This window comes from Petaurus breviceps, unplaced genomic scaffold (genome assembly GCF_028583685.1).
Source record: "Petaurus breviceps papuanus isolate PSGF00001 unplaced genomic scaffold, PetGlider_PUasm1.0 490, whole genome shotgun sequence".
Taxonomy (NCBI): Eukaryota; Metazoa; Chordata; class Mammalia; order Diprotodontia; family Petauridae; genus Petaurus; species Petaurus breviceps.
This window is the reverse complement of record NW_027186352.1, coordinates 24894693-24908068: the sequence shown is the minus strand read 5'-3', so window position 1 is coordinate 24908068 and position 13376 is coordinate 24894693. Positions and strand designations below refer to the sequence as shown.

At 43.6% G+C, this 13376-nt stretch overlaps 1 protein-coding gene across 4 annotated transcripts in view; it reads right to left on the bottom strand.

Moving 5' to 3' along the window:
- Positions 1-13376, bottom strand: part of ARID5B (AT-rich interaction domain 5B) — a 213128-nt gene that overhangs the window by 38114 nt on the left and 161638 nt on the right. For 3 of the 4 annotated variants that reach the window (XM_069101850.1, XM_069101849.1, XM_069101851.1), the window contains one exon: positions 9662-9774. In XM_069101850.1, coding sequence (XP_068957951.1) covers positions 9662-9774 — 113 coding nt within the window. Of the gene's footprint in view, positions 1-9661; positions 9775-11435; positions 11697-13376 lie in introns of those variants that run through there. The other variant, XM_069101852.1, reaches the window with a different exon arrangement.

The following is a 13376-nucleotide window of genomic DNA, read 5'->3' as shown; positions in this document are numbered from 1 at the left end:
CACACACACACACACACACACACACACACACACACACACACACACACCCAACCCATTTCTTCAGAAAACTCATATCAGTGATGTCCTCTTCAGCAACTCACAGCAAGATACCAGCAGAAACAGACATTGCTGCTAAGGGCATCGATGGGCTTGAGTTCACAGGTTTGAAGGTAGCAGGGACATTAGGATCTATCTGGTCTAGGAATTCTTAACCTGAGGTCAAGCGTCTGTGGACAGTTTTCAGGGGGTGTGAAAATCTTAATTTTCCACTAACCCCTAACTAAAATTGAGCATTTTTTCAATTATGAATATTGTCAACAAACCATCAATTTGAGAATGGGTTCCTAGGCTTTGATGGACTCCCAAAGGGGTCCAGGACACAGACACACACACATACACACAGACTAAGAATTTCTGTTCATTCCAACACCTCTATTCTTCAGATGAGAAAACTAAGGCACAGACATGAAGTTATCTGTCCAAAGCCACACACAGAATCATAGTTATACAGCTGGACCTCAGAGGCCCTCTTGTCCAGCTCTCTCATTTCTGATGAGGCTAATAAAAGCTAAAGGTCTTACCTAAGCATTTACCAATAGTACATATCATACATAGGTGGGATTTAAAGCCAGACCCTCTGAGCCCAGTTTTCCATTTCCCAAACTACAAGATGAGAGGTTTGGGCCATGTGATCTCCCAGGTCCCTCTAGCTCAAAGACTCTTTTTGTAATAAGACATCCATCTGTCTATCTCTATCTCCCAGACCATTGAAAACTGACTTAGAGACATTTAGTCCAACCCACTTATTTTAAATATAAGGAAACTGGGGCCTCTAGAAATTAAGTGCCTTTTCAATAAATGTGATCAAACTAAATGGTACGCTGAGACTTGAAAACAAGTCTCCATCCACTAAGCCCAACATTCATTCTTTTTTTTTTTTGCTGGGCAATTGGGGTTAAATAACTTGCCCAAGGTCACACGGCTAGGTTGTGTGTGTGTGTGTGTGTGTGTGTGTGTGTGTGTGTGTGTGTGTGTTAAGTGTCTGAGGCCGGATCCAAACTCAGGTCCTCCTGAGTCCAGGGCTGGCACTCTACTCACTGCGCCACCTAGCCACCCCCAAACATTCATTCTTTAGAATCTGTGTAGTACAATGGAGAGAAAACTGGGGTCAGAAGATCTGAGTTCAAATACTGACTTTGTTTCTTACCAAGTGTGTATGTCTGGACAAGTCATTTCACTTCTCTGGACCTCAGTTCTGCATCTAGAAACTGAAAGGTTTGGACAAGAGAACCACCATTGTCCCTTCCACCTCTAATTATATGGTCCTAAACTAGGCTGGTCACCCTATGGGGGTAAATCAAGTAACTCATGGTCAGTCCCCACATGTGAGACCTGGATGGCCCTCTCAGCAAGAAAAGAAAGGTAATTTATTTTTATGACTGCTTCTGCTTTCCACTAAGCTCTCAGGAAAAAACAAGGGACGTTAACTTTCATAAAAGAGACTCTTGGTCACTCAAGCTCCTAAAAAAAAAAGGTTCATGAAAAGCTCTGTAAATGGGGGGTGGAGACGCGGGGGTGGGAAGCTTTGCACACTGGCTAGATTTCCCGCCCCCCCCCCCACCCCAGCAACATTATAGGAGAATATGGAGTTTAGTGTTGTGTGCAGCTGACCTAATATTCTATCCTTTGATGACAGACTGTTCAATGCAACATTAGGCTGCTGGGCTATTTTAATTGTAAAAGAGGAAGTACAAGGGGTCAGATTTTTCAGCCCATGTGAGTCTGGCAGGAATTTTTGTATTCCAATATTCTCATATTGTCTACGGCCCCAGATCTAATACAGACAGAGGACTGGAAGTGAGTGATGGGGAAATATTGTGAATAAAAATATCCCTTGTTTTCTTCTATATGTTTCATCTCTGGTTCTGGACTGATGTCTCCTTCGTAAGTATGAAGGATGTAAAAAAATGATTATTTATTAAATGGAAACATATCCCCCGTAAGTTTTCTTCATCACTTATCCCCCAGAGTAACTGTGCAAGTTTAATATCTTTAGCCTGGTACTGGAAAAATAATACTTCCCACACTATAAGTTATTGAGCTGGGCTTTTAGGTCACGTTTTAATTTTTTAAGAGGCGGTGGTAATGGGATTAAACATTATTTTTTTCCAAAGGAAATCTATCACTTGCATTCTTTCTAAACTTTCATTCCTTGTAACATTATACGGAGACTTATGCCACGTGAAATTTTACCTCACCACCATTTCCCAGCGCTGTAAGTAGGGCTGGGTATGAACCTCTGATGAAATCTGTAATTTTAAAGGCTTTATTTAAATCATAAAATCACTCTACTCTATAATCGACATCACGCGCCAGCCTGGGAGTGATTTTTCAAAATATTAAGTTGGTAGTCAAAACTTGCAATTTGGAGAGATGTTTTAATTAAATTCAAGGCAATAGGAGAGCCTGCAGTTTAAAATGGTGATGTATATACTGGAGAAAGTTTTTAAAAAATCATAAATCTTAGGTTATTTTCCCAATAGAAAAGGATAATAATTCTTCTTGTGAATAGTACAACAGTTGAATCAATGGCAGATGATGCGCATGGGGAGATAAAATAGTCATCTGGATAAATCAGGCAAAAACCTTCAGTGTAGAACAGAAGGTTTATTTGAGCTCTATCCTTGATTCTGGAGTCCTGTATTAATCAATATTGCACATACTTTGTATCTACTTCCATGGGCATGCGTTGTGTCCTAAATAGAAGGCCCTTGCCCTTGAGGGCAAGTCCAATTTTGTTTTGGTCTTGGACTATCGTTATTGCCTAGCACAGTGCCCAGTGGACTTAATCAGTGCTTCCTGATTCAGATGATAGATTTTGGGCTGGCCCATCTAGTCCAGTCCTCTCATTTCACAGATAATAATAGCAATGACAGATAGCATTTCTGCTGTCTGTTATAGATGTTGTATTAATTGATCCTCACAGAGGTTATGTGACTTGTACACAGCCAGGTTCACAGGTAGGGTTTGAACCCTTATTCTCAGTCTGCCTCTATTTATGGCTCCTTTCCCTGAGTAGGACCTCTCTGAACAACATACAAGAATGCATCTAGAGTAAAAAAGTGGAGGGAGTCATAATCTCCACCAGTGAAGGACCTACTGATATGGATGAGATCCTCAATCCATCTGTGTGATCTGATCTAACATCACTGGATAACAGCTTAGCTCTCAACTCAGCCCAGGCTAAAAAAGCTCTCACATGCAAAGTGCAGAAGGGGGGAAGAGAGCAAGACCAGGGCACCCCAATGTGCTTGGGGTCCTGGTGAAGACCCCTGGGTGAGCTTGCTAGTAACTGCTTTACGCATTCTTCTACTTTATAGTCTTCTCAAACGTGTACTCTTGATCAGCCCCATCCATGGCAATGAGAAAACACTAATTTCTTTTCTAACTTTTTCTAACTTCATTCTCTCCTAACTTTATTTATTATGGATCCACTCCATGCATAGCACTGTGCAAAGAACCAGGGATACAGAGACAGAAAACAAACAGTCTCCTCCCCATTCAAGAAGCTTACATTTTCCTCAGGGAACATAGCAGGCAGGAAGACCAAAAAAAGACAAAGTCATCTACATAGGGAGGAATCGATAAAAACCAGGGAGGGATAAGCTTCAGGATTCACAAAGAGGATTTCACCTAAGCCAATCTTAAAGGAAAATGGGGATTCTGAAAGGTGTAGCTGAGGAAGCAGGGCAGGTCAACTACAGAGGGAATTCTGTATAAAGGTATCCCAGACATCTCATTAGGATACAATGTAGACTGCATGAAAGATAAAGTGAAATCAATCTGGAAAGAGATTAGAACCAGACTCTCAGGCTTTCAATGCTAAGCTGAGGAATAGATTTTTTTAATACCAGAAGGAATAGGGAGCCATGGAAAGTTTCACTTGAATAAAATTTCCTGCTTTGTCACAAACAACTGAGAGCAAGCCTTAGGGGAGCAGTTACCAAACTTTTTGGATTCAGGACTCCTTGGCCACTTTTAAAAATTATTGAGGACCCCCACACACAAAGAAGTTCTGTTTATGTGGTTATATCTAGGGATATTTACCCTATAAGAAATTAAAATGTCTTAGCATTATTAAGAAAATAGTTCTGACCTCATGGATCCCCTTAAGGTCTCTGGGATCTTCCCTCCTCAGGGTCCCAGATTATACTTTAAGATTCGCTAGTTTAGTGGGTACATAGTTGCCCTTGGTCCTGCATCTGATTTATATACATGTGATCCTGGGCAAATCATCGTCTCTCAGAATTCTAGGTAAAAAACTCTCTAAGACAAAAGGGTGCAAAGACGTCAGCCTGCTCTGGTAGAAGGAATGTCTTCATCCTAATGAAATAACAGATCTATCCCCTCTCCACACCACAAACGAACTCATTCTGTCATTGTCTCTGGTTAGGGACAGAACCAATTTTCTGCTTACACTTTCTTACAGTGGCCTTGAGACAAATGGCTTTTTTTTTTCATCATTTTAAAGGGGTTGCTATGGTGGTGGTAATGGGCTGGAAGAGGCAATTTTCCTAAATTCTGGCATGAGCCACTTCCCCTTACTACCCTCAAACAGCTTCAACTTCCAATGATGGCTTTTAAATGAGAAGCCTCTTCTTTGCTACCAAAAACATGGCATACCTGGTGACTCGGAGAGCAAACCTTCATGGCGGCTGAACTGTGCTGACATCAAAGCAAGTGTAGAAGGCAGGATGGCGTGTCTAAGCCTGGGACACTGTGATCTTCCCATCAGAAGGCAAGGGAAAAGCCAGCGCAGGTCAAACACGGTATGGAAATCTAGTTGGCGACTCATTTCTCAGGCTTGTCCGACTCTTCGTGACCCCATTTGGGGTTTTCTTGGTAAAGATACTGGAGTGGTTTGCCATTAGCCTTCTACAGTTCACTTTACAGATGGGGAAACTGAGGCAAACAGGGTGAAGTGACTTGCCCAGGGTCACACTCCTAGGAAATGTCTGAGGCCAGATTTGAACTCAGGAAGAGGGTCTTCCTGACTCTAGGCCCAGCGCTCTGTGCACTACCGTGCCCCTGAGAGAAAAGAGTGCCATGACCTGGGTCAAACAGGTCCAGTTACAGCCTTTCTCTGAGATTATCCCTCATTGACACAGCCTATCTGTACATAGCTGTTTGCTCTGTCTCCCACTGGAATGAGCTCCTTGAGGGCAGGAATTTCTTTGTATCTCCAGCACTCAGGCCAGTGCCTGACACTTAGTGAGCCCTTAAGAAACTGTTTTAATTGTTATTATTACATTTCAGCTGTAATGTAGCCCTTGAAATGCAGACTGGGTCTTTTTTCACAGCGTGTAAGTCTTATGGTTCCTGAGGCTACCAAAGTGTGTAGACAGAGTAAACGGAACAGCCAAGATTTGAACTCATGTCATGTGGTTTGATTCCGCTCTTGACTTGGATCATGGTTTTCCCCTCTCAGGCCCTTTTCTAGGACATCTATAAATGTATTCTTGGTTGACTTGAAGCCTTTGGAAGATGGCTCTCCAAGTGAAATGGAATTTGTCTCCCTCCCACCCCCAGAATCTCCTTCAATTCAAGACCTACCACACGTCTAGACTGTCACACAAGGTCTGCTGCTACGGCAAGGCAGTCATAGCAGGACTGGATCATCTTTATTATATATTCGGAAACCCAAGACTCCTGAGTATAATTCACAACTGAAGCCTGGACAAGGCCAGATGAGTCCCAAAGGGCAGTAAAAGCTGGTGGCCTTCATAGGTGGCTTCTATCTTCTATAGGAAGGAGATGCAGCCCTGGGCAATTACCAGCCAGGTAATCACAGTGCTTCCCTAAACCTCAGTTTCCCCATCTGTAAAATATGGGGTTAGACCTAGGTCATCCCTAGGGTCTCTTCCACCCCTGATGTGATTAATGGAAAACAGTACAAAGACTTGAAGAAAAGCCTCCAAAATGGTGATAGAAACCAGCTCCTCTGAGGGAAATCCTTCCATTCTGTGGGCAGTCTCTTCTCCTGTACAGGTAAGCATCTTGGCCTGCTTTTTAAAAGGGCCACTGACACAGGTTTTGGCTGTGAGATGGAGGGAAGCATTTCTGAATTTGGAGCCTGGCGACCCAGCCTGGACCTCCTAAAATGTGGCTCCTGTCATGTCGCCTCTTTACTCAGTAAATTGCAGTGGCTCCCTATGGCCTACCTCTTATTCCTTACTCACCACTCTGGACATTTTCTCTGGTTCTTTCCTACCTGGAATGTTCCCTCGCCTTTGCTGACTCCCAACCCCTTGGCTTTCTCTGAGTTCCAACTAGAATCTCACCTTCCATGGGAAGCCTTCCCCAACTACTCTTAATATCAGTGTTTTCCATCTTGTCTGTATATATTTGTTTGCCTGTTGTCTCCCCCATTCGATTGTAAGCTCTTGGAGGGCAGGCTCCATCTTTTGCTTCTTTTTGTATTTCTGGCACTTAGCACAGTGCCTGGCACACAACAGGTTGATTCCTATAATTAAGTGACTTGCACAGTCACACAACTATTAAGTGTCTGATGCTGGATTTGAATCCAGGCCTTCTTGACTCCAGACTGGACACTCTATCCGCTGCACCACCCACCTTTGCTCCTTCCCAGCTGTGTGATCATAAGAAAATTATTTTACTTCTTTTCTGAGCCTCAGTTTTCTCTTCAGCAAAATGGATCTCCTAACACTTATCCTATCACCATCACCGGTTTATTGTCAGGAAAGTCATCTGTAAATCATTAACTGTGACAGCATGGGAGTTATGTAAGCTCCCTGAGGGCAGGGAGAGTTTCATTTTTGTGTCTGTATCTCCAGTGCCTGGCACAGAAAAGACATTTAGTAAATGCTTGTTGGTCAATGGGTCCCACCAGGGAACAGTGAATAGTCAGGAAGTCACCTGAAGCCAGGAGAGAGAGAGACTTGGTTTTAGATTCTGCCTCTGACACTCCCTGAATGTGTGACTGTGGGTGAGTCACTCCATTTCTAAGTTGCAATGTGGGGATAATGACACCATCTACCGCAATTAGGATCACATGAGAGAATGCATATAAAAATACTTTGCAAGCTTTGAGCGCTATACATAAATTTGAATTATTGTTATTACATTCCAACTGTTAGTACTTCCTAAGCAGGCAGCCCTTGAAATAGAGGCTGGGTCTTTAAATCTTCCAGTTCCCAAGACTAGATACTTGGCTCCAGTGTGTTAACACAAAATGTTTACCTGAGGAAAAAACCCACGTTCAAAATCCAAGCAAGTTTATCAGAATCCAAGATGATCCGACTGCCAGTACAGGTTGGTAAACTGACATGTTTCTCATAGGCAGCATTTGGGGAAGTGGCTCTACAAGCAGAACCTTGTACTCCATCCCTCCTCCCCACTACCTGCACCCACTTGTCACTTTCCCAGGCGCAGGGGGAAAGGGTTGGCTCACTGGGAATGAGACATGGAAGGCATCCGCCACTTTTCATGATATTGCAAGACTCTCGGGCAGCATACTTTGGTAGTGACTGTAAATGACATTACAGGGAGTACCTGCTGGGCTCAAGTACAGAACATGCTGCCTTATTCCTGTGATGTCACACCAAAGGTATGGGGGCAGGCTGCCAAAACACGGAACTGGCAGTGCCAGGCTTCGCCAAATGCTCGTGTCCTGAAACTGCCGGGCCCCACTCGGTAGTATCTCGTCAGAGCCTGTAAACCACATCACAAGGAACCAACCTGCTCTAACTGACATCTTTCTCGATAACCTTATGCTCATTTGCTTATGAACCCCACCAGGTCCCCCAAGAAAGAAAGCGTTATGACTGAGCCGCATGGAGGCAGACACAAAGGTACCCAAAAGCCTTTCTCAATTTGTCATCCATCATAATGTAAGGAGAAGACACTTGAATCGCTCTTAACCAAGAGCAAAACAGACCCCCTATTTCCACTCAGTTGCTTTGAGAAAGTCTCAGGATGCTTAGAATGAACGACCACAAAGGACCAGCCACCTGACCTCAGCGAGTCAGGATGGCTCTGGAGAAAAAAAACCATGAAGACGGAGATTCCAATCCTGGCTCTTTCCTAGACCATCCATGGGATTTAGGGGCAAGGTATTTCCTCTCTCTTGACCTACGTTTCTTTATTTGTTAAAATTAAAGGACTGGGCTGGATGATCTCTGATATTCCTAGAAATGCCTCTGCCCCAGATCTTCAACTCAGGGAGGGTCCAAGACACTCGTGGTCACTCTTCTCCTGGCTCCACTCCTGACTTTCTAGACTGTTCCACGTTATCGCCTCTTCTTACCCCTGCTTCTCCTTTTCGGTGCTATCTCCCCCCATTAGAATGTAAGCTCTTTGAGGGTAGGTACTGAATTTTTCCTTTTGCTTGTATTTGGATTCTCCGCATTTAGCAGAATTCCTAGTATATAATAAATCTCTGTCTGTCTCTCTTTCCACTGACCTATACATCCATATGCTACCGAATTCCTTTGGGCTTTCTGGTGAAGCCATGCCAGACTGAATCAATATTGATTATTTAGGTTGTAAAGGGAGCACTTGATAGGTCCTAACATGCTATATAATCATGGACTAAGATTCAACATTCTGGGAGGAGAGGGTCACCTGTGGGGATGGTTCACAGGGGCCAAGCTCCTATTTCCCCACATCAGAGCCTGCCCAGGTTCCCACGGCAAGCTTCCAGGATTCAGAATTGATTCTAGAAATAGTTTGCTGAAATCTGGCCCTTAATTCTAGTCTTACAGAGTTGATTACAATGGCTGGTTTTGTTTTTAAGGGGAAAAAGCATAACTGTCTTTGGCATAAAATGTCACCCAGTCCAAATACTTGGAGTAAATACTTGGTAAACTGAGCTATAGAAATCTGACCCAAGCCAACAAGACCTGAAAAGGTAAGTCTACAAATAAATACAAACTGACCCCTTTACCCTTCATGTCAAGTGAAAATAAAACACTGCAAACATCTCTTTTCAAGGTTCTATGTAATTCATGCCCAAGGAAAAAGATCCCAAAGGTATGGCTGGGGCTTTTGGCTTTCATTCCATGCTCCTTTCTCCTAGTCAGACCCTTAATATGACTCTTGTGTAATCTGGAAGTGACCTGGGGGGAAACACAATTACCACGACTATTTTTAGATACTTCTAATTTTATCCTCTGTTAATCCCTGAAAGATATTTAAGAGTTTGGGGGGATAATGGCTCAGCTGGTTTATTTTTGATATGGCAAGAGTAAACCATGTCACTGTGTCCCCAACTGCGAAATCTCAGCCTTGATGACGTGGCTGCTAATCACAGTCCCTTTACCCAACAGCCAAAGCCTTTCTGTTGACAAATCAGAATGTCAAGTTTCTCTCTCTCTCTCTCTCTCTCTCTCTCTCTCTCTCTCTCTCTCTCTCTCTCTCTCTCTCTATCTGTCTCTCTTTGTCTCTCTCTCTTTCTCTTTGTCTGTCTCTCTGTCTCTGTCTTTGTCTCTCTCTCTCCCCCCTCCCCCATATCTTCAAAGGCTTAGGATGCCACAAGTCAGATTCTGAATGTAAAACTGCATCAAGAAATAAGACGGCAAGATATTTAAAGAGAGAAACAGAAAGATTAGTAAAACGAATAACTCTGAATGAGTGACTGTACCTTGGCAATGCTTTTGCCATCTGAATTACTGCTGGAATCCTTGACTCCATTTACCGAATCTCTTCTCTGAGGGCACGGTTTCTTTTTACGCGGCCTTCCTTTAAGATTTGGCGCTGAAAACAAACGGAGAACAATTTACAGTCATTTTCATGTACATGGGTTTATTTTCTTAAACAACCAAGCCAGGCTCAAAATCAATCCTCTGTAATTGTTCATAGAAATGTACACATCTGTAACCAGCCACCTCTCATTAGGAGCCACTCACTCTGATGGGCTCTATTGGCATGGACTATAAACCACCGGACCCCATTTCCCAAGACTAATCTATTATACTTTAACATGTCTAATTAATAGAAAAGCAAGCCCTTTGTCTCTAAAGGACGTTGACAGAAAGAAAATGCATTTCCCTGCAGATGGAAAAGATATCTTTGTAGACACATCCAGGGTTGGAAATCCTCTGTGAACCAGGCTGAACACACTCTGTTCTGGATCTCACAAACCCAAGTGATCAAGCAGTCTATTTGTGAGGTCATGGCAGCGTGAGCCTTGGAAAACATCTGCCTTAGAAAGTTTCTCAAAGTAGCCAGTCTCTCAAGTAGCAAAGTAAATAAATATTTATAAACCAAAACAATTATACCTAATATATAAAACTATATAGAAAACTATATATAAATATACACACATATATAAACACATGACTCTCACACAACATACACACATACAGACATATGTAGGTACATACACATATGTATAAACATGCATATATATACACATACAAAGACATAGAGAAACACACACACAAATATAATAAAATATACATACACATACTTAAACATATATACACAATAAACATCTATACACCTATCCTCATACCTACACACATATATACACATATACTCACACACCCACCCACATACACACCTATATACAAAAACATACGTAAAAGGAATTCACTGCAACATCCTGAGCAGCATCTGAATGCCTTTTACTCATGTGTGGTCAGCGCAATCAACATCTTTAACACATGTAGCAGAGGCCCATGAACCAGCATGTCCAACTTTTCAGGAGCACTTTTATGGAAATCCTGAGGTTTGTTTCAAGTGCCCTCCCCCATCCCCCGAGCTCATGCTGAGGCTAGTTCAGCTCTTCTGAGGATTTTGGGAAAAGGGCCGTACCCAGGATGCAAATCAAAGTTGTATTTCATCCCTGATGTCAAACTTAATTCCTTTTAAGAGCCACATAAAGGGAGGAAGAGAAGGCAGATGTTGATTTAGTATCCCCACTGTCCAGCATAAGCTACCACGTTAAACTCCCAGAGTTCAGCAGCACCAGGCTCACGTAAGAGACGCGGAATAGTGAGCACACCAGTGACTGAGTGGTTTCTCTAGGTAGACATGCAATACCTCCCTTCAAGGGAGGATTAGCCAAACACCACAGACCTCTCCCTCCAGTGTTTCCTAGCTGCTGTTAATCTAACTTTTTGCCACACAGCTAACCAGTGGCTTTTAGGGCATCTTACATCCTGAGCATTTATTTGGCAAATACAATTAAAGTTACTAATTTGATTTTTGCAGTTTGTGGGAAAAGCTGCCTTAACTCTAGGGATAATGATTCCAATGATAGTCACTGGGGTTTCTGTTGACCCCCCCCCCCCCACCCTGATTCTGCCCCCCCCCCCACACACACACTTGAAATTCTTTTAGAAGCCTTGTCTGGATTTATGATCAGAAGAAAACCTGCCCCAGAAGGAAGCAAAGAGAAAGTAATGATTTACCCATTCCAATCGACAAGCATCGGCCTGATTTCTATCTGTGCTCATGAATGCCAGACGTATACAGCATGTGACTGTCCACTACTACATCCCTGGACGTCTTGAGCTTTCCTCCAAATGAGCCTTCCGAGTCTCTGCTCTCTGCTTACAACTGCCCTCCCCCCGCGGTTCCATTACTCATGTAAACACGGAGCCGTGACTAGCCCCGAGTGTGGGAGTGTGGGATGAGCCCCTGGCGTTGCCAGACTGGCAGCGAGGCCGCTCAGCTCTCCACCTTCTTAATGGGGCTGGTGATTTCATCCTAATTGTTTTGTTGACTCTGACCTCTTGCACCAAGCCCAGCTAGGACTCCATGCCACGTTCCATGAATCTGACACCCTGGAGAGCCCCGAGCCAAGGCGTTTCATATCTTGTGTAGGCGACACCACAGAGGAACAGAAATGTTCCTGAGAAGTGGCCTGAGAGCTCAAGCTGCAATGCTGCGATATACTCGGTACACTCGGCTGGCAGGAACCAAAATAAAGTCAAGAGCCGAATGCAACGGAAAACTTGGCCAGGACCCGAAGTGTTTCTTTAGAAACACATACTACAACCAAACCAAAACAAGACACCACTGCCCTGAAGCCCGTATCATCTCCTGTCCTTACTTCTTGTACAATTCTAACAAACACCCTGTTCCTGCCTGTCAAAGAGAGGCCACCTGTTTGCAAACCAGGACGGAGAGAGGGCAGGACAGGTCAGAGGTCGGCAGAAGAATAAGCCACTTTCTACATGCCTCGAGCTGCTTAAAGACTGAGAGCAGCACAGGATGTGACAGGCTCAACAACAAAGTTGGAGTCTGCATCTAATTACAAGGATTCAAACAAACAAACAAAAGAATTAACTTTTAAATGGGACAAGAAGACTTGAGAAAAAACTTGCCATCTTTAGGAAGTTAGTGAGTGTAGTGGATAGAGAGGAACAGACTTGACCTCAAGGGATGCCCTCAGATGCTTTCTGGGTGTATGACCTTGGATAAGTCATTACCCTCTGTCTGCCTCAATCTTCTCATCTGGAAAATGGGTACAACGGCAACCATCTCCGATAGTGTGTGGATAAAATGAGACAATATTTGTAAAGTCCTTTGAAAACTTTAGAAATACTACATAAATGTTAGAGACTTAATAATCAGTCCTTTACTAAGTGGCACTATTTCCTGATGGCAAATTTGGTGTCCTGGTCTTTTTCCTTATCTTCACTGGTGGTGCCTGCCAACATATCCATACAGGGCTATGTTGCTCCTACCCCCTCCCAGGCCCAACCCCCTGTTGCTGCCTATACAGTTGAAAGAACAGAAGAGAATGAATAAGTTAAGCATGTGTTAAATTTGGGAAAATCCTGGAAGATGTATCATGTGAAAATTATACTAGAATTGCTGGGCCCCAGAAGATCACGTTAGGGGAGAAGCTATAGAAACCCAGAGTTTGGGAAAAACTTCCCAAAATAGAATGGGTTTCCTCAAGTAGGTAGTGAGTTTCCCATCAGCAGAGTTCTTCAAGCAGTCTGAATGACTGGGGATGTTGTAAAGGGTCATTAGCCCAGGCGTGGGTTGGAGCCAATGGCCTCCAAGAGACCATGATTGTATTGTGCCCCAGCTCCCATCTGCTGCCTAGACGTTCAAAGAAAGTCCAGTGGCTGTTCAAGGGTCTGCTCAAGCCTGGTGCTACCCTGGGCTCTAAATGATTTTCTGAATGTCAGGTTTATCCACTCTCCTGAAATACCACCTTGAGGGCACTCAGTGAGAGACCACTCTGGCTTCAGGGCTGGCTTTGAGGACACCATCTCTGGGTAAAAATATGTCAGGAAGTCCTAGAAATAGCCTATTCATGCAGGGTCGGCCAGGCCTTTCTTCTCCCGATGTGTGTGTGTGTGTGTGTGTGTGTGTGTGTGTGTGTGTGTGTGTGT